The sequence below is a fragment of the Ranitomeya variabilis genome, chromosome 2, assembly GCF_051348905.1.
Source record: "Ranitomeya variabilis isolate aRanVar5 chromosome 2, aRanVar5.hap1, whole genome shotgun sequence".
Taxonomy (NCBI): Eukaryota; Metazoa; Chordata; class Amphibia; order Anura; family Dendrobatidae; genus Ranitomeya; species Ranitomeya variabilis.
The window spans coordinates 58,735,284-58,757,125 of NC_135233.1; the positions used below are offsets into that span (position 1 = coordinate 58,735,284).

Sequence of the window (21,842 nt, forward strand, 5' to 3'; positions counted from 1 at the left end):
TTACCACCATAGAGACCCAGATGCTTTTGTCAGCTTCTCAAGCAAAGGAGAAATAGATTATATGAAGACAAACTAACCTAGAGATCTGAAATAGTCCATAAAATAGAGAGGAGTTTGCTCTGGTATTCTAGCCATTATCAGAACTGCATTGATGGCTGTAAATGCAAGAATAATGTTGTATTTCGGAAAAATGTCATCAATATATTGACACAAATTTACATGTGTTTAAAAATTTATGTCAGGCTCAAACATGAGTGGGCAGCAACACTTTGGAATAAAATTATCTTTGACTCGCATTTCATTTGATAAATAATTTAGGCAAGCATCATGTCATGTTTGGACAATACATTTGCTTAAAACAGACGAAACGAGTAACATTTTTGCCAGTACCTTGATAATTTTTGTTGATTATTGTTGCATTTACAGCTATTAGTGCAGTTCTGATAATGGTAAAAATATCGAAGCTATCCCTTCCCTGATATAAATAAGTATCCAAAAAGAAGGACCAGTCAAATAATGAACACTTTTCAAAGTAAATATAATACCGGAAAAAAATGGCAGCAGAAGCATCTAAATAAAATCTAATACATTTTTTTTTATTAAGAATCAATAATATTAAATAAAATCCATAACAAGGAATTATTTACAGTTAGAACGTGACATGAAGTGTCACACCACTCCAGGAAGCTGGAAGAGCATCAGGATCAGTAAGCATGTATAACACAATCAAATGAGACCAGCTTTATTCAGAGTCTGCACAACATAGGTAAATTCTAAACTCTACCTTAGTAGGTTTTAAAGTGCCAATGCAACTGGAACCATATGGAGGTGGTCTGGATAATGGTCCAGTAAGATGGAGACTATATTTGGACTACAACCATACAAGGGGTAGAAGAGTAAATAGGTTAATTCATGTGTACAATATTTAACACATACTGTAAAAGCACTAAGAGTAAATAGGTAAAAACTAGTGTTGAGCGATACCTTCCGATATGCAAAGGTATCGGTATCGGATTGGATCGGCCGATACCCAAAAAATATCGGATATCGCCGATACCGATACCCGATACTAATGCATATCTATGGGACACAAAATATCGGAATGGTTCCTAGGGTCTGAAGGAGAGGAAACTCTCCTTCAGGCCCTGGGATCCATATTCATGTATAAAATAAAGAATAAAAATAAAAAATATTGATATACTCACCCCTTGGACGGCCCCTGGCTCTCACCGGTCCAAGCGTCAGCCTCCGTTCCTAAGAATGCAGAGTGAAGGACCTTCGATGACGTCGTGGCTTGTGATTGGTCGCGTGACCACTCATGTGACCGCTCACGTGACCAATCACAAGCCACGATGTCATCGCAGGCCCTACACTCACTGCATTCTTAGGAACGGAGGCTGCAGTTACATCGCTAAAGTCCAGGGTCCTCCGGAGGGGTGAGTATATCCATATTTTTTATTTTTATTCTTTATTTTTAACATGAATATGGATCCCAGGGCCTGAAGGAGAGTCTCCTCTCCTCCAGACCCTGGGAACCATACACTGTGAACTTCCGATTCCAATTTCCGATATCACAAAAATATCGGAACTCGGTATCGGAATTCCGATACAGCAAATATCGGCCGATACCCGATACTTGCGGTATCGGAATGCTCAACACTAGTAAAAACCTTTTTATGATATTTTGCACATAAAAGCATCAAGTGTGAAAACAATCATAAATAAGATCAAACATCTACTCCAACCCCAATGAATAACTAAAGAAATTAATAAATGATCCTGAATACGAATACAAACTGGTGGTGGTGTGGAAGATAACCCCATTATTATATTTTATTGTTCTTATTGTTATTCATAATAATTATTGAAAAATATTAATTAGATTTTATTCAGAAACTTATGCTTTCACTTTTTTCCGGTATTATATATAGCTATATCCTTGATTTGTTCAACAATTCAGTTACATATATGAGTTTCTTCCTAAAATATGTACATCGATTAATTATGTCTGACTGATGAAAGCGTATGAGTATATTAAGAGATTAGATGAGCGAATCAATTTTATGTCAAATTTGGAAACTCATTGTACCTGGACTATTCTAACAACCTTTTTGGAAGTGCATCTGAACAGCAAGGTGGATTGCTGTTGAGGGGAGATAGAGAGAAAAAAAAAAAAAATCTATAAATCTTCAGCACAGCGAGTGTGAGCGAGCTGAGTGTGACCTGAGCGTAAGTGTGAACGGCGGTAAGTGTGTGACTTGTGATTCAGTGAGGAGGTATTTGGAAGGCCTTTAACAAATACCTGTGTGAATTGGAGTGAGTTGCTGAATTGGGAGTAGCTATATTCATAAGGAGTTAACTTAGGGTGGGGGCTCATAATTAAGGGGATATAAGGGGCAGCTGTTTGGGGCTCAAGTCCTTTTTGGAAGTGCATCTGAACAGCAAGGTGGATTGCTGTTGAGGGGAGATAGAGAGAAAAAAAAAAAAATCTATAAATCTTCAGCACAGCGAGTGTGAGCGAGCTGAGTGTGACCTGAGCGTAAGTGTGAACGGCGGTAAGTGTGTGACTTGTGATTCAGTGACTTTGGAATCAGGGAGTTTCCAAGGGAGGAATTGCTTCTGTTTTTTTTTTTTTTTTTTGGTTTAATTAATACTTTGTATTTATTTTTAATTAACGTTTCTGTGTGGTGCAATCCCCATTAGGAAATGTGCTCCACAATTGTTAATGCCATCCAGTGCACATCTTGCCACATGTATGCAGTCCTTGACCAGCCGGTCGAGGGTGCATACTGCTGTGCGAGATGTGAGCACATTGTGCATTTGGAAACCCAGATACTGGATCTAAATGTGCAGCTGGCAACACTGAGATCCATAGACAATATGGAGAGGAGTCTTCTGCTCACAGAGCAGACGCTCAATGGGATAGATGAGGAAGGGGATGGTAGGATGGAGTTGCAGGACAGTGTGGCAGTTAGCTGGGTGACAGATAGAAGGTGGGGTAGAGGGAAGAGTGCCAGGGAGGCTAGTCCTGATCTGGCACACCCCAATAAGTTTGCTAAGTTGGCAGATGAGGGGGGTGCCAGTACAGGGGTAGCACTGCTGCAGCCAGGCATGTCCTCTGAAAGCCGGAGGAGTGACTGCTCCAGTAAGGAGGGAAATAGGAGAGCAGGGCAGGCCAGAGAGGTGCTGGTAGTGGGGGACTCAATTATTAGGGGAACAGATAGGGCAATCTGTCACAAAGACAGGGATCGTCGGACGGTGTGCTGCCTACCTGGCGCTCGAGTCCGACACATCGCTGATCGGGTGGATAGATTACTGGGTGGGGCTGGTGAGGACCCAGCGGTCATGGTGCACATTGGCACAAATGACAAAGTTAGAGGTAGGTGGAAGGTCCTTAAAGATGATTTCAGGGAATTAGGCTGCAAGCTGAAAGCAAGGACCTCCAACGTGGTATTTTCCGAAATACTGCCTGTACCACGTGCCACGCCAGAGAGGCAACGGGAGATTAGGGAGGTTAATAAGTGGCTCAAGAATTGGTGTAGGAAGGAGGGGTTTGGGTTCCTTCAGAACTGGGCCGACTTCTCAGTTGGCTACAAGCTCTACGCTAGGGACGGGCTGCACCTCAATGGGGAAGGGGCAGCTGTGCTGGGGGAGAAAATGGTTAGAAGGTTGGAGGAGTGTTTAAACTAGGGATTGGGGGGGAGGGTATTCATTTTATAGGAGGGGAAGATAGTGCAGATAGAGACCTGGGCACAAATAAGGAAGTTGGGGGTGGCGGTGGCATGGGGGGTGGGGTTAGAACAGTTAGTAATTTAAGAAAGAATAGAGGTACAGAGAGTAACATCAAGTGCATGTATACTAATGCCAGAAGCCTCGCCAACAAAATGGATGAATTAGAACTAATGTTGTTGGAACATAATTATGACATGGTGGGGATATCTGAGACGTGGCTGGATGAGAGCCATGACTGGGCTGTTAACTTGCAGGGCTATAGCCTGTTCAGAAATGACCGTACAGATAAGCGAGGGGGAGGGGTGTGTCTATATGTAAAATCTTCCTTAAAACCCATCCTGCGTGATAATATAGGTGAATTTAATGAAAATGTAGAGTCCCTGTGGGTGGAGATAAGGGGAGGGGGAAAAAATAATAAATTACTGATAGGGATTTGTTATAAATCTCCAAAAATAATGGAAGCAATGGAGAATATCCTCGTAAAGCAAATAGATGAAGCTGCGACTCAAGGAGAAGTCATTATTATGGGGGACTTCAACTACCCTGAAATAGATTGGGGAACAGAAACCTGCAGTTCCAGCAAAGGTAATCGGTTTTTGGCAACTATGAGAGACAATTACCTTTCACAACTGGCTCAGGACCCAACAAGGAGGGGGGCACTGCTAGACCTAATATTAACCAACAGGCCACACCGCATATCAAATATAAGGGTTGGGGGTCACTTGGGGAATAGTGATCACAAAATAATAAGTTTTCAATTAACCTTTAATAAGATGGGTAGTAGGGGGGTGACAAGGACACTAAACTTCAGGAGGGCAAATTTCCAACGGATGAGAGAGGATCTTAGTGCAATTAACTGGGACGATATCCTGAGACACAAAAATACACAAAGAAAATGGGAGACATTTATTAGCATCCTGGATAGGACCTGTGCACAGTATATACCGTATGGGAATAAACATACTAGAAATAGGAGGAAACCAATATGGCTAAATAGAGCTGTATGGGGCGCAATAAGGGACAAAAAGAAAGCATTTAGAGAATTAAAGGAAGTAGGTAGTGAGGAGGCATTAAATAAATACAGAAAATTAAATACATTCTGTAAAAAGCAAATCAAGGCAGCAAAGATTGAGACAGAGAGACTCATTGCCAGAGAGAGTAAAAATAATCCCAAAATATTCTTTAACTATATAAATAGTAAGAAACTAAAAAATGACAGTGTTGGCCCCCTTAAAAATAGTCTGGGTGAAATGGTGGATGAGGATGAGGAAAAAGCCAATATGCTAAATGACTTTTTTTCATCAGTATTTACAAAAGAAAATCCCATGGCAGACAAAATGACTAGTGATAAAAATTCCCCATTAAATGTCACCTGCTTAACCCAGCAGGAAGTACAGCGGCGTCTAAAAATAACTAAAATTGACAAATCTCCGGGCCCGGATGGGATACACCCCCGAGTACTGCAGGAACTAAGTACAGTCATTGATAGACCATTATTTTTAATCTTTAAAGACTCCATAATAACAGGGTCTATACCACAGGACTGGCGTATAGCAAATGTGGTGCCAATATTCAAAAAAGGGGCAAAAACTGAACTCGGTAATTATAGGCCAGTAAGCTTAACCTCTACTGTGGGTAAAATCCTGGAGGGCATTCTAAGGGATGCTATGCTGGAGTATCTGAAGAGGAATAACCTCATGACCCAGTATCAGCACGGGTTTACTAGGGACCGTTCATGTCAGACTAATTTGATCAGCTTCTATGAAGAGGTAAGTTCAGGGCTGGACCAAGGGAACCCAGTGGACGTAGTATATATGGACTTTTCCAAAGCTTTTGATACGGTGCCACACAAAAGGTTGTTACATAAAATGAGAGTAATGGGGATAGGGGAAAATATGTGTAAGTGGGTTGAGAGCTGGCTCAGGGATAGGAAACAAAGGGTGGTTATTAATGGAGCACACTCGGACTGGGTCACGGTTAGCAGTGGGGTACCACAGGGGTCAGTATTGGGCCCTCTTCTTTTTAACATATTTATTAATGACCTTGTAGGGGGCATTCAGAGTAGAATTTCAATATTTGCAGATGACACTAAACTCTGCAGGGTAATCAATACAGGGGAGGACAATTTTATATTACAGGATGATTTATGTAAACTAGAAGCTTGGGCTGATAAATGGCAAATGAGCTTTAATGGGGATAAATGTAAGGTCATGCACTTGGGTAGAAGTAATAAGATGTATAACTATGTGCTTAATTCTAAAACTCTGGGCAAAACCGTCAATGAAAAAGACCTGGGTGTATGGGTGGATGACAAACTCATATTCAGTGGCCAGTGTCAGGCAGCTGCTACAAAGGCAAATAAAATAATGGGATGTATTAAAAGAGGCATAGATGCTCATGAGGAGAACATAATTTTACCTCTATACAAGTCACTAGTGCGACCACACTTAGAATACTGTGCACAGTTCTGGTCTCCGGTGTATAAGAAAGACATAGCTGAACTGGAGCGGGTGCAGAGAAGAGCGACCAAGGTTATTAGAGGACTGGGGGGTCTGTAATACCAAGATAGGTTATTACACTTGGGGCTATTTAGTTTGGAAAAACGAAGACTAAGGGGTGATCTTATTTTAATGTATAAATATATGAGGGGACAGTACAAAGACCTTTCTGATGATCTTTTTAATCATAGACCGGTGACAGGGACAAGGGGGCATCCGCTACGTCTGGAGGAAAGAAGGTTTAAGCATAATAACAGACGCGGATTCTTTACTGTAAGAGCAGTGAGACTATGGAACTCTCTGCCGTATGATGTTGTAATGAGTGATTCATTAATTAAATTTAAGAGGGGACTGTATACCTTTCTGGAAAAGTATAATGTTACAGGGTATATACACTAGATTCCTTGATAAGGCGTTGATCCAGGGAACTAGTCTGATTGCCGTATGTGGAGTCGGGAAGGAATTTTTTTCCCCATGGTGGAGTTACTCTTTGCCACATGGGTTTTTTTTGCCTTCCCCTGGATCAACATGTTAGGGCATGTTAGGTTAGGCTATGGGTTGAACTAGATGGACTTACAGTCTTCCTTCAACCTTAATAACTATGTAACCTGGAGGAAACCCACACAAACACGTGGAGAACATGCAGATGTTGTCGTTAGTGGAGTTTGAACCCAGTACCCTAGCAAAGCAAAGATACAGTGCTAACCACTGAGCCACAGTGCTGCCCTACATTGTATCTGCTAAAGGCTCACATGACCTTGAGTGAGATTGAGCAGGCTTCCCAATAGTGATCTGCAACTATCACATCAGATTCTTAGCGTAGCCTATTATAGGCTGTATAAAAGCTAGGCAGGGAATGCACAGGCCATTTTAAAATGCGCGCGTTTCCTGCCTCCCGTGACGTCACGGCTTGTGATTGGTCGCGTCACCCATGTGACCGCGACGCGACCAATCACAAGCCAGAACGTAATTTTAAAATCCTGAAGGACCTGAAATTACGTCACGGCTTGCTGTGATTGGTCGCGTCGCGGCCACATGGGCGACGCGACCAATCACAAGCCGGGACGTCACAGGAGGCAGGACACGCGCGCATTTTAAAATGCGCGCGTTTCCTGCCTCCCGTGACGTCACGGCTTGTGATTGGTCGCGTCGCCCATGTGACCGCGACGCGACCAATCACAAGCCAGAACGTAATTTTAAAATCCTGAAGGACCTGAAATTACGTCACGGCTTGCTGTGATTGGTCGCGTCGCGGCCACATGCGCGGCACGCGACCAATCACAAGCCGGGACTTCACGGAAGGAAGTAAACGCGCGAATTTTAAGCAAAGAACGCTGCCGGTTCCCTCGGTGAGGTCCAGGCTGCGTCGGAGAGGTGAGTATAGCAATATTTTTTATTTTAATTCTTTCTTTTACACATTAATATGGATCCCAGGGCCTGAAGGAGAGTTTCCTCTCCTTCAGACCCTGGGAACCATCAGGGATACCGTCCGATACTTGAGTCCCATTGACTTGTATTGGTATCGGGTATCGGTATCGGATTGGATCGGACGGTATCGCTCAACACTACTCGTGACAGTTACCTCTGATGTCCAGCCAACCAGAAGTTGAAGTCACACTATGATCGGTGCAGGGAAGTCAAGGAACTTAGATTAGTTGCACCACTCCAGAGCTGAAAAAAAAAAGTCTGGAGTGGTGCTTTAACAATACTAAACTAAAAATATTTGCTACAGCTTTTCATGTGTGAAATTTTCATTTTTTCCCATTGAGATGAAAAAACAAATTGCTTCAGAACTCAACAACCAGACCAAGCTTCAGTTTTTGATAACAGCATTTTCAAAAATTGATTACAAACATAAAACCTACTAGAAATAAGCCATTGAGGTTATATTTTGTAAAAATTTTATTTAAACAATAATTCCCAAGGGGCTAGAATTTTTTCATAGTCACTAAAACAGTGATGAAATCGGAATACTTCTATGTCGAAGAGAATGATCTTTCCGGTTTAGTATAAGAGACCCAAATTGATTTTTTTAAATAATTGTGATAAATTTGGGCCACAGTATTGAACACTGCTGTCAGTGAAAATCCTCAGAGAATGCAACCATTAGAGGAGCCATGAATTTGAGTGACAGTCGACACCAGGCTAAACAGCTATCTAAAGAAGAACGGAGAACCATTTACAAATGTTCTTTTTTTTCCTTTTTTTCTATTAAAACCTCAGTGTGTACTTTACTGCTGTTCTGTTCCCGAGTTCCTCTGTGTTTATTCTTCATGTTACAAACCGTGTAAACATTTCCTTTTATACTGTTTCTCTCACAGGGCAGACAGAAGGTGGATAATTCTGGCAATATAGCTCAGAGGTGAGGACAAATTAATTGACAAATCATATTTTTACTCTACAAGGGTTCTTGAAATGAAACATTATGGAGGATATTTTTATCTCTGAGATATGGAAAAATTATATCTAATTGATATCATTTTGATATCTGATGGATTTCCTTATCAGATACAGTTTAGCCCAAAATACTTGCTCCTAAACTCAGCCCCCACCTTTGGCCTTCCCCCAGGCCAAAAGGAAAGTCAAATACACATCAAACAATGGGACCTCATTATCCAGTGAAGGCACTTCCTTAGACAGGGCGGACCAATGGCTTTTTTTAATTAGCTAGAGCAAAAAGGCCTTTGAAACTCTCCCCAGGGGGGCCAAAAGGCATAGGCCCTGTGTCCCCGAGCACCAAGTCCAGCAATTATCACAGGGGTGTGAACTCTTGTGCAATTACCAGCCAACTGGCTTCCTTTGTTGGACTCAGGCTGCCACGCAGACATATTGGCACTGCAGATCCCAGGCTCAACAGCACCAGGCTCTGAGATATTGAATCTAGCCGAGCACATAATCAGAATCTGCATTCCTTTCCCCACAAGACCATACCATGCAGCCACCACTGGAGCTCTGCGTTATTCAGTTGTAAAGCATAGCTACCAGAAATTCAATATGGTAGCCGTATTTGGTGTCCCTGCAGAGATAAAATCCAGCAGAACCCAGTGGCGCCACCATCCCATTTAGAGCTTTGGGTGGAAAGTTATGGGTATTCACAGTTCTGGCTGGAAAACTATGCTCTCAGATATGGGAGGAAAGAGGCTGCACAGCACAGGGGTTGGCGCAGCATGTGGGAGGGAGCAGCCTAGGGGATAATAGGCAGCTCCTCATTTTGGACTCAGTTTTTCTATTGGCAGGAGGTTGGTTAGCTGACGCGGCCAGAGAGTCACGTAACAAAGATCTGGACCTGTGATTCATCAGCACCTCCCTGTGGGCACATGCTACATAACACGGTAATTGTAATCTATCTGTATCCTACCCTAGTACTACACTCCTGACTGTGTACTTGTATATTGTTCTTGTATATATATATATATATATATATATATATATATATATATATATACCTGTATCTTTCTAGTGCGCCTTTTGGCGATTAAGTACAAAATTAATCTTGGGCTGCTCTCTTATCTCGATTCACAAATCCCCACATCCGCACACTCGGTTGGTTACTATACCCTATGCGGGGTTGGTTTCTGACCCGATATAAGCCTGTTGTTGGACGGGGCTTATATCTAATGAGCAGCACGGTGGCTCAGTGGATAGCATTGCAGCGCTGAGGTCCTGGATTCAAATCCCTCCAAGGACAACATCTGCAAGGAGTTTGTATGTTCTCCCTGTGTTTGCGTGGGTTTCCTCCGGGTTCTCTGGTTTCCTCCCACATTACAAAGACATACTGATAGGAAATCTAGATTGTGAGCCCCAATGGGGACAGCGATGATAATGTGTGCAAACTGTAAAGTGCTGCAGAATATGTTAGCGCTATATAAAATAAAGATTATTATTATTAATGAGGAACTGGTAGCAGCATACCATACTGTGCTATTGAGGCCGGGAGGTTTATATATATATATCCCCAGCCTGGACTGGTGATATAGACTGGTAATATATATCCCAACCTCACTGGGAGCTCCTCAATAAATCACATCTAGAAGGGAAGCCTCTCTGGTGACAATTTGCCCTTGGTGCAGTTCCCTGACTGACGTGGGGTAAGTGGTGGCACCAGAGAGCCGATCCCTGCTCGGTTATTCTCTCCCCTCCCTAGAGGTGAGTGCACATTATCTGTTTATATTCTTGATTTACTTTGGATTTTTCCAGAAAATAAATATTGGATATTTTTAATTTCATTGACATATATCCCAAAGTGGTATATTGATTTTAAAGGGAATCTGTCACCAGGTTTTTAACTACCTCATCTGAGAGCAGCATGATGTAAGGGGAGAGACTCAGATTCCAATTATGTATCACTTAGTTTGCTGGGTGTGCAAGTTGTCACACAATCAGAGGTTTTAGATGTAGCATGAAGAAGAGCTCAAAAGCTGCTATTGCCCACACCAGGCTTTCTATGTACACTGTCTATTTAACAGAGAGCTGCTTAGCAAAAGAGGGGCGTGATCGGTCTAGCAGGCAAGTGAGCACCAATCCTGGCAGTGATAATGTCCTAGTGATAAAACCTTTAATGTAAGTAAACAATAGCACACAGCCTAATCAGTGACACAGACCTGAATTCAGTGTTGTAACCCTACATCATACCGGCCACAGATTACACAGCACAAATAGGCTGACATATTCCCTTTAAGGCCCCCATACACATCAGACTAACGTTGATAATGATGGGTTCAACTGAAGAGTCTAATATGTCTGAGGATCTGACTCTCCCATGACAGGTGATGTTAGGGCAGATGAAGATTCGCCAATTTTGGATAACCAATCCTTTTTTTTTTCTCTGAGATAAGCTGAGACCAAAGGAGCCTAGCAGCGGCTCCCTGAAAGAGAACACAGGAGCATTCGCTCTACCGTGAGAAGTTGGGTCAAGCAAGATGGCTGCTGGAAAAAAAACGAAAGGTCAAACCTTTCTTTGGTCAACAGCTAAAGTGTTTTTTTTTGTTTTTTTTAGACATTTAAAAATATGTCATAAATGGCTGCTAAATGGATTAATAACATTAGGACTAGCCCTTATCTACAAAAAAACAGGCAGGTTGTCCCCTGAATTACCTCATTGCTTGCTGGTTGACTGTCACATGTGCTCTCTCCATTCATTTCTATAGCTTAGCATACCTGCAAAGCTAACATGCATAAAGGCAAATGAGGAGCACATTCACTGCCTTGATTTACTGACCAATAGGCGAATCATGGGACTAATATTCCATAGATAGATGAAGGCACCAGTGATGGGAACCTTATTTAGTAGACATTTATAGCAAATCATTTGTATATGCCATAAATGTCAAAACTTGGAATATCTTTTTAATTTTTCTATGTATGTAAATACATTTTTCTTCTGCTAGTCTGGAGAACTGAACAGCATGAAGAGGTGACGGTGATACATGTTCAATTGAAAAGGGTTTTATTCCTGGACCACCTCTGACCACAAGAATGGGAGTGAACCCCATCCCTTTCCACTTGGCAGAAAGAAGTTGCATAAAGTGGTGTCTTATATTGTATGTATTGCTTCGTATATCTTTACGGTAAGTGCAGTAGAAAAACAACCTTGAGGGTCCCAAGCAATTATCCTAAATTATAAATCTAAATATTGTAATCTTCCTTTAAGGACATCTGGGAATCTTCCAAATATTCTAAATTATTTGGAAAATCTCAGGGATAATGTTAGTGGGATTTTCTACAGCCATGGCATAATATATAAAATGTTAATGCAAAGGCAATGACAGTTATTTCTTGACATATATGAGCTAATATAACTGTTATCGGACTTTGCGAAGTGTGTTAAAAAAAGTCAACACCGAACGTGACCTTGTGTGACATAATAATGGTGATCTAGTGTCCATCCACACAACCAATCACTGATCAGACATTGACTAAAGAAGTGCATTTTGGAGTTTAAATGTGAGAGTCCTCAGTGGTTGATACCTTTTAATGGCTAACCGAAAAGATGGTAACAAATTCTGAGCTTTCGAGGCTACTCATCAGAGTCTAAATAGTGATTATCATCAGACACTTTTTTAGATTTGTCCATGTCTTGTGACATTTTGGAACAGATGTGGAGAATGGAGACCAGAAGGTGAACTGTACTTCATATTTTACATGTTGACAACACATGTGGAGATTACTACTCTAACATTAAGGGTATGTTTCCACGTTCAGGAAACCGAGCGCTTTGGACGCAACGGATACCCCACTCCAACCAAAGTGCCTCCCCCTGTTGCACGCACCGTGATTCCGGATGTGTTCATTGAGCACATGCGGAATCAAAACATCATATTCATAGACTGTTATTTATCTTGCGGAGACGAAGCGTCTTCGCAAAATAAATAGACATGCTGCAGTCTATAAAGATGCGCCACATGTCCGGATACACAGGGCCGCCGGATGCAGCCATGCACACATAGAGGAGACGGGATTTCATAAAATTCACTCCACTATGCTGTAACGCTATCTGGACGCTGTGGATTGGACTCTGTGGCTGTACGCAGCGTCCAATCCGCAGCAAATCCTGATGTAATCCGGCACGTGGAAACATACCCAAAGAAATTCCCCCAAAATATTGTAGATTCGAGAGATAAGCATCCGTCATGTGTCATTACGACAGATGTTACAATATGGCGTGCCTCATCCCCGTATTAATCTATTCAGCTCTCGTTACACACATGTGATATAATGCAACAATAATGATAATAATTAATATTTGCATTATTATTTCTCTAATTCGGATTTTGTTTGCAGTTACTCCGAAGCCCGATAGAGACAAGACATGATCTTATTTGGAATATTTGGTATAAGAAGTTACCTTACGAGCTTTCAGAATATTTTTTGTTTCAAATAAATAAGGAAATATATAATAAAAAGTAACAATAAATGTGGGAAATTATATCCTGCATTACAAAAATTATAAAAGAAATAGCTACATGAAAGGCATAGCAGGCAGATTTGCTATTACTTTTTATTCTTTTGTAATATAGCCTTTTATTTCCCATCATTAACATAGCAATAAATGTTTTTAGCAAAAAATTATTCAGGGGACCTACCTTATATTTTATTCCACTTGCTATAAAGAAAAAGCGATTTGGCTGCATAAAATATACGAATGAATATAACCAATTAAATGTTGTGAAAGAATGCAGGCAAAAGACGTGAGCAATTATTATTATTGCAGGCTCGTGCAATGGATTTTCGGAATAGTTTCATCTTTATGGCCACTATGCTCCTGTATTTTTCCTTTTGAAATGCAGATATTTAATGAGATCAGAAATATTTACTGTACATTGTTGTAGATGAATTGACTATTAAAAAAAATCAATTGCTTAAAAGGAAAAAAAATAAAATTGGGCTTATTCCATAGAAATGTGTGCAGTCGCGATAAATGGCAAAAAACTGAAATGTAAAATACGGAATTGCAAAAATGTATCAGCTGTGAATATTTACATAAGAAGGAAAAGTAAAAGGACGAAGATATACATTGAAGTTATACATATTTATAAACAGCTGGAAGAGTATAGACTTCATTAGTGATAAGTATGGATAGATGCAGAAATTCAGAAATGGATGGTAAGCGAAGACTCATTGGCTACATTGGCACAAAGCAGAGTAAATTATGGGGGGGGAATTGAGGATCTGTTTATTCTGAATTTTTAAAGAGATTATCCAATCAGAACAATCCTTATCTATAACCTACATTAATCTATAGCATGGTTCCCGCACTCCCATCTATGTGCCAAGCTGTGCACTGATTGTTTCACATTGTCCACATTTTACATGGTTGTTCATGCATTTAATACTACAGGCAATACTACAGAAAAATTGAATAGCCATCATCAACATTCCGAAGAAAAATCTGATGTTTTTGAGGTCTGAGAGCTGGAACTTCTCAGGTAGATCTAGAACATCTAAAGCATCTCCAAAATGGTAAGTCTTGTAGGCTTTGTGGTTATTGCCCACCAAACGTAGGACAACAGTTCCAAACAGCATAGGTGCCCAAGGCTCATGGAAGTATGGAATTAAGGGTTGTCTGTCTGGGCCAATACTAAGGAAGAGCTACTGTTGCAAAATTGTTTAAAAAGGTAATGCTGGCTATGATAGGAAGGTTTCAAATCATATAGTGCATCACATCTTTCTATGTCTGTTGCTCCGTAGTCACATATCGAACAGAGTGCCCATCTAGGCCTTGTTGAAGCATGAGAAATGTTAACAGTTTAAGGCACTGAAACCCAATAAGTGGCTCTAATGTGACTTATGTATGACTTCTCGAGAAGAACAGATTTGTATGATAGTCGCATCTGTACCAGTTCTTTTCAATACTCAGTGCTCTGTCTATAGCAGAATGGAGGGAATCACATTAGGCGGGCTGCGCTGTGGGGAAAAGGGACTCTTGAGCCTTACAAAATGGAGCTTTAGATAATGTTTTTACTAGTACCAACATACTTTGCAACTTTTCTCTTTTGCTTTTCTTTCCTTGAGAAAGGCGCCGGTCCAGTGCCAAAACGTGTTGCGTGTTGGTACTACTAAAAACCTTATTTTTAGCTACAAGGCTCCTCATTTCCAGCAGCTCAGCCCACCCAACGTGATTCTCTCCAATCTGGTAAATATGCATCTGGAAGATATCTCCTCCAGCCATGGGGAGGCAGCAGATGATATTCAGGCTTAAACAGGTGTTGTGCCTTCACACAACACCACCAGGTGAGGGCAACCACTTGTCAGTGTTGTTCTTTTTCAATGGTACTGCCCTTATGTGTACACTTTTGCCCCTCTCTGAAGTTCGTTGAGTGCTCTGTATAAGCAGAAAAGGCCACAACCCATCAAATTTTTTAGGCCAGAAAAGTAGCCTAAAACAATTGGGAAAGTCAACAAAGTTTCATGCAATTTTGCGGAAAAGTCTTTCGACTTTTTGCTTTTTTGCACCACTTTTTGGCAGCTTCAACATAATGTGTGGAGTTGGGAAAGAGGAGGGGAAGGGACGGGGATTGATTGTGCCCACTCGTCAAATTCTTCAAAAGTGGCAGCATTTCTTATGCCAGAAAAGTTACTCCAGTCCATGAATGGAGCAATATTTTTGACCAGTCGTAGACAACTGACAAGGTGCACCGAATTCAATAAGCGGTGTGCTCCTCTTTATGAATTTTCCTGCAGGGCCTTCACTAAGACTGACGTATGAAATGCCGGTCTTAATGAATCAGGGCCATATATGTACTTCTCCTCTGTAGACTGTTTTTTAGTATGCAATTTTCCCAAGACAGAAACAGACTTTTAAATATCTGTTTATATTTTATTTTCGCTGCTAAATTTTTTTTATCAGCCTAATAAAATATTTCCTGAAAATGCCTGATCACATACAGGTCCTTCTCAAAAAATTAGCATATAGTGTTAAATTTCATTATTTACCATAATGTAATGATTACAATTAAACTTTCATATATTATAGATTCATTATCCACCAACTGAAATTTGTCAGGTCTTTTATTGTTTTAATACTGATGATTTTGGCATACAACTCCTGATAACCCAAAAAACCTGTCTCAATAAATTAGCATATCAAGAAAAGGTTCTCTAAACCACCTATTACCCTAATCTTCTGAATCAACTAATTAACTCTAAACACATGCAAAAGATACCTGAGGCTTTTAAAAATTCCCTGCCTGGTTCATTACTCAAAACCCCCATCATGGGTAAGACTAGCGACCTGACAGATGTCAAGAAGGCCATCATTGACACCCTCAAGCAAGAGGGTAAGACCCAGAAAGAAATTTCTCAACAAATAGGCTGTTCCCAGAGTGCTGTATCAAGGCACCTCAATGGTAAGTCTGTTGGAAGGAAACAATGTGGCAGAAAACGCTGTACAACGAGAAGAGGTGACTGGACCCTGAGGACGATTGTGGAGAAGGACCGATTCCAGACCTTGGGGAACCTGAGGAAGCAGTGGACTGAGTCTGGTGTGGAAACATCCAGAGCCACCGTGCACAGGTGTGTGCAGCAAATGGGCTACAGGTGCCGCATTCCCCAGGTAAAGCCACTTTTGAACCATAAACAGCGGCAGAAGCACCTGACCTGGGCTACAGAGAAGCAGCACTGGACTGTTGCTAAGTGGTCCCAAGTACTTTTTTCTGATGAAAGCAAATTTTGCATGTCATTCGGAAATCAAGGTGCCAGAGTCTGGAGGAAGACTGGGGAGAAGGAAATGCCAAAATGCCTGAAGTCCAGTGTCAAGTACCCACAGTCAGTGATGGTGTGGGGTGCCATGTCAGCTGCTGGTGTTGGTCCACTGTGTTTCATCAAGGGCAGGGTCAATGCAGCTAGCTATCAGGAGATTTTGGAGCACTTCATGCTTCCATCGGCTGAAATGCTTTATGGAGATGAAGATTTCATTTTTCAGCACGAACTGGCACCTGCTCACAGTGCCAAAACCACTGGTAAATGGTTTACTGACCATGGTATTACTGTGCTCAATTGGCCTGCCAACTCTCCTGACCTGAACCCCATAGAGAATCTGTGGGATATTGTGAAGAGAAAGTTGAGAGACGCAAGACCGAACACTCTGGATGAGCTTAAGGCCGCTATTGAAGCATCCTGGGCCTCCATAACATCTCAGCAGTGTCACAGGCTGATTGCCTCCATGCCACGCCACATTGAAGCAGTCATTTCTGCCAAAGGATTCCCGACCAAGTATTGAGTGCATAACTGAACATTATTATTTGATGGTTTCTTTGTTTGTTATTAAAAAACACTTTTATTTGATTGGACGGGTGAAATATGCTAATTTATTGAGACAGGTTTTTTGGGTTTTCAGGAGTTGTATGCCAAAATCATCAGTATTAAAACAATAAAAGACCTGACAAATTTCAGTTGGTGGATAATGAATCTATAATATATGAAAGTTTAATTGTAATCATTACATTATGGTAAATAATGAAATTTAACACTATATGCTAATTTTTTGAGAAGGACCTGTAATATGTAGACAGAATTTATATACAATTTTGTGCCTACTGCTTAACTAGACCAGGACCTAATGTGACTTTTGTCCTTAAATTTAATTAAGGGTCACCGTATGATGTGTTTAGCCCACTGATCAATAGAACGAAATGGACTAAGTCGGTAAATATGATGGCAAACTATTTTTTATTTTAACCCTAAAGGCAAAATATTAAAAATCAAAATGTTATACTTAAAAAAATGATATGTCTGTAACTTAATTCAATTGACTGAGTTCAATATTGTAAAATAAGAAACATACTTTATATAGGTCACCTGGTGCAGAGAAACCTCCTGACTTCAAAGTGAAATTGGTTGTAAATGACTGTATTGTGCTTTTTTAGACGCACGCCTTTATTATGTTTAGGTTGGAGGGCAAAAACCGAGGCTGTCGTGAGAATATTTTGATGAATCTTCTTCAAAGTCACTGCTTCGGTATAAACAGAAATACATCCTTCACCCACATTTTGCCCTACAGAATTACCAACCATGCTTATTCTCTGCAGTTTAAAGCAAAGCCAATTTAATTCTGCTTGGCCAAAAATGTGTTTCTATTGTTCCAAAACATTCATTCACCCCAGGGTTTATTTCAAAAGCTATTTAAGTGGCTTAGTGAAAGCTTGGTTTGATTGAGGAAAACAAAACACAATGGTAGGTTTCCATTTTTTTTGGTAGTAAAGCAGTCATTATATACAAGTCATTTATAGAAACAGTATGTAACAAATGATGGTTAAGCAACTGCGGAATGAAGTCGAGGATTTGCCCTTTTATCTGAGCCTGTGAAACTGGGTCACTAATTAATTCAAAACACAGAGTAAAAAATGCTATCCAAGCATATACTGAACACATCGCGTGTTTCCAGGAACAAATGTTTAGCAGAGCTAATGACCATAATAAATATGTCCTTCAATAAAAATACAAAGACAATAACGATGGATCCTCTCTCTCTCTTAGTCTAGTATACTCTCCATAAATTTGGAAGAACTAAATACACAGGCATGTGATTTTACAGTAAAAAATCCCATATTATAAAAATATATCAGACATAGCATCATGTTAAAATAAAAATGAGTAAGTAGACAAAAGTACAAAAGAATAGAAGTCCAAAAACTTACCAGCTTTGCTCCGCATTTGATTCCATTAGTAAACCCAAATTAGAAACTGGAGAATACTGATATGATACCATACTACACATATTTATATTTGTTCACAAAAACTCAATGTTATGTACAAAAATACAAAAGCAAAGATATCCAATAGATATTAATTCTAGAGCAGATGATTCTAGACTAAACGTGGGCAATAGCGATGAGCGAGTGTGCTCGTTACTTGAGATTTCCGAGCATGCTCGGGTGTTCTCCGACTATCTTGGGAGTGCTCGTATATTATGTTTGTGTCCCCACAGCTGCATGATTTGCGTCTGCTAGACAGCCTGAATACATGTGGCGATTCCCTAACAAACAGCCAATCCCTGCATGTGTTCAGGTTGTCTAACAGCTGCAAATCATGCAGCTGCGGGGACACAAACATAATCTACGAGCACGCCCAAGATAGTCGGAGAACACCCAAGCATGCTCGGAAATCTCAAGTAACGCACACACTCGCTCATCACTAGTGGGCAATAGTATCAAATAGTGATGAGCGAATGTGCCCGGATAACATGTTATCTGAGCATGCTCAGGTGTTATCCTTGTATCTTGGGCGTGCTCAGATAATATGTTCACGTTCCCATGGCTGCATGATTTGTGGCTGTCTAACAAGCGAAAAACATGCAGCCGCAGGGACTCAAACATATTATCCGAGCACACCCAAGATCGAGTAACAACCGAGCATGCTCAGATAACGCATTATCCGAGCATGATCGCTCATCACTAATGTCAAATACAGGTCAGTGTTAAGTTTGCAAAACAAAATGTATCATCTGTTCTGTTTAATGAGGGTTCACTGGTAATTACAAAATTACAAACTCTTCTCTGTTACATCCATATTATATACAGTATGTGTTATGGCCTATTTAATGCTATTTCTGAAATTCTTTTTTGTTGTTGTTTATCACACATTTCTAGACCGGGCATCTTCAACTACTGTGAAATTACTATTCTCAGTCCACTGTACGAATGGACACTTTCAATGGGTTTTCATTTATAATGTAAAGTTTTGCCGTGCAGAATAAGAGGCGTGATATTTTTCCAACCCCAATTTTGCTAATAACATAGTTTCTTGCAACAAAGGAGGTGAGACCAACCAGCAGCTATGAGAGCCTTTATGCAAGGGATGCATGGAAGATTTTACAGGCTGCATTAATGATATCTACACTCCTGCACTTACAGCAGTAAGCTTGGAAATGGTAGGGTTTTTTTTTTTTTAAAAGCCACAGGTTGCAGATAGCAGTAATACATGATTATGACTGACAAGTCTTTACTGCAGAACAAATATCTGTAATAATTATTACAATGTTCCTGTTTGGGAAAATTGGATTATAATATTACATTAAATTTATTGTTATTAGAGTTGGGGGAAAAAGGTTTGCAGAAGGCTTGTCCAGTGGCCACATCAGGGCCACCATATCAGAGCCATTTTTGAACCTCCTCCCACTTGGCGGCATTCCATGGGCCTTTTCCGATTAGTAGGTCCAGCACAATGTCGTGCCTCCAACATGCAGCAATATTGACATGCCAGGCCCTATAATTAGAAAAGGCAACGGGTATGCCAGAAGGATGAAAGAGGTTTGCATGTCCCTGCTCCGCTGGCCATGAACTACCAATGCGGATATAACCAGTGTCCGGTAAATCTTTTTGCGCTGCTGTACTTGTGGCCACTATGGGAAATGTTTAAAAGGATATATAAGTTTTTGTGGTAGGATTCATTCTGCACACATATTTTTTATAGATTGTCATAAATGGTGGGGTAAATGAATACAGTAAAGTAAACTACCTCACCAGAGTGCAGCATGATGTAGAGGCAAAGCTATGTGACACTTACTGGGCTGCTCGCTGCCATTTTTATAAAATCACTCTCGTTTCTGGTGCTGATTTACCAGTTCTCTGAATGCTGAGCTCTGTATAACCCCGCCCACATCACTGATTGGCAGATTTCAGCAAAAACTGTACATAGGCAGAAAGCTGCCAATCAGAGGTGGGGGAGGAGTTATACAAAGCTTATGAATATAGAGGACTACCTGGCAGCAGGCTTACCAGTCATCTAGTGATAATCACCTGCTGATAAAATACTGATTTTATCAAAACTACAGCAAGTAGCAAAGTAAGAAACACATAGCTGAAATCAGTGTATCTGTACATACAATATGCTGCTCTCAAATTAGGTGGCATAAACCTAGTGACAACTTCCCTTTAATCAGTTGCTCATTATTAGTGTGTGCAGTAATATTTTGTGTAATATAAATCAAAATGGAAGGAAAATATCCATCTCCTTATCTATCTAGTTACTCTGAGTTTTTAGTTGCTTACTATTTTTTATTTTTTATGGTCTTCAAAAATGTTAATGTAAGAAAAATAATAAAAATGGGGGGTTACTGACCTGACCAACCGGCTCCCTTGTAGGCGTTTTTGGCCTTCTCGTACTGCTGGCCAATGTGGTTGTAGTCTCCATAATAGAAGTGGACATTTCTGACTGCATGGCTGTGGCAGTTGACTCTGTAGTCATTGATGAAGGCACATCACCAACAAGCCTGACATTTCCCTCAATCACGATATTGGAATCACTTTCAGCTGCCATATTCAGAACCTTTAAGCCATTATAGTAGAGGCCACTAAGTTGGCCTTGAAATGGATGTCCCCGTTCCTTTCCACCGATTTTTATTGTCGCCTGGCTATTGAAGATTGTGAGCTGCCGTCCTGCAAAAAGAATATTACATACATACAAAAATGTTGACATTGAGTTCTTTATTTTGAAAAAGATGAGTAACATTTGTTTGTTTTAATGAATGATGAAGGCAATAAATTATAAGAGGAAATTAGATTATAATTCATTGCTTTAGATGAGGTGACTGTGAAATGTACGCCTAATAATAAATACATATTTGCTTGGATGACGTTTGATGCCAAAGGCCAATCAAAGGTTTTGTTTTTTTTTTATTTAAAAAATATATTGCATCCTATGATTATAATTGAAATATTTGTTTTAATTATCTTTAATATGAATATGTATTATTAAAAATGCGCTTCTTTTTAATGATCTATTGCAAGGAGAAAAAAATAAATAAATAAAAATGGAAAAACCAAACAAGATATTTTGCCACAAAAGGCAATTAGGATTCCATTGTGAATGTTTACCGCTATAATATTGAATTTTGTTTGCTTCGCCACAAGTTAAGAAAAGAAGTGCATCATTATGCATCCCAGGCAATGTGTGAAATAGCTCTGATTGGCATTTAGCTGAGACTAACAATTAAAATAGAGTCTTTTTGATGTAAAAAGCGACTTCAGTAATGATACACATACCGATGGTGAAATTATGGCACAATTTTATTACACAAAGAGATCCTTAAAAACATTGGCAGCATTATGAAATCACAAATACAATTTTAAGCAGATTGTTCTCTGCGTATGATTAGCATGCACACAATTTTAAGTT

General features: G+C 40.3%; 1 protein-coding gene across 14 annotated transcripts in view; it reads right to left on the bottom strand.

Annotated features, from left to right (window-relative positions):
• The window catches only part of NRXN1 (neurexin 1), a 1,786,277-nt gene that overhangs the window by 122,696 nt on the left and 1,641,739 nt on the right, over nucleotides 1-21,842 (bottom strand). For all 14 annotated transcript variants that reach the window (XM_077282466.1, XM_077282464.1, XM_077282462.1 and 11 more), the window contains one exon: nucleotides 20,787-21,103. In XM_077282466.1, coding sequence (XP_077138581.1) covers nucleotides 20,787-21,103 — 317 coding nt within the window. The remainder of the gene's footprint in view (nucleotides 1-20,786; nucleotides 21,104-21,842) is intronic.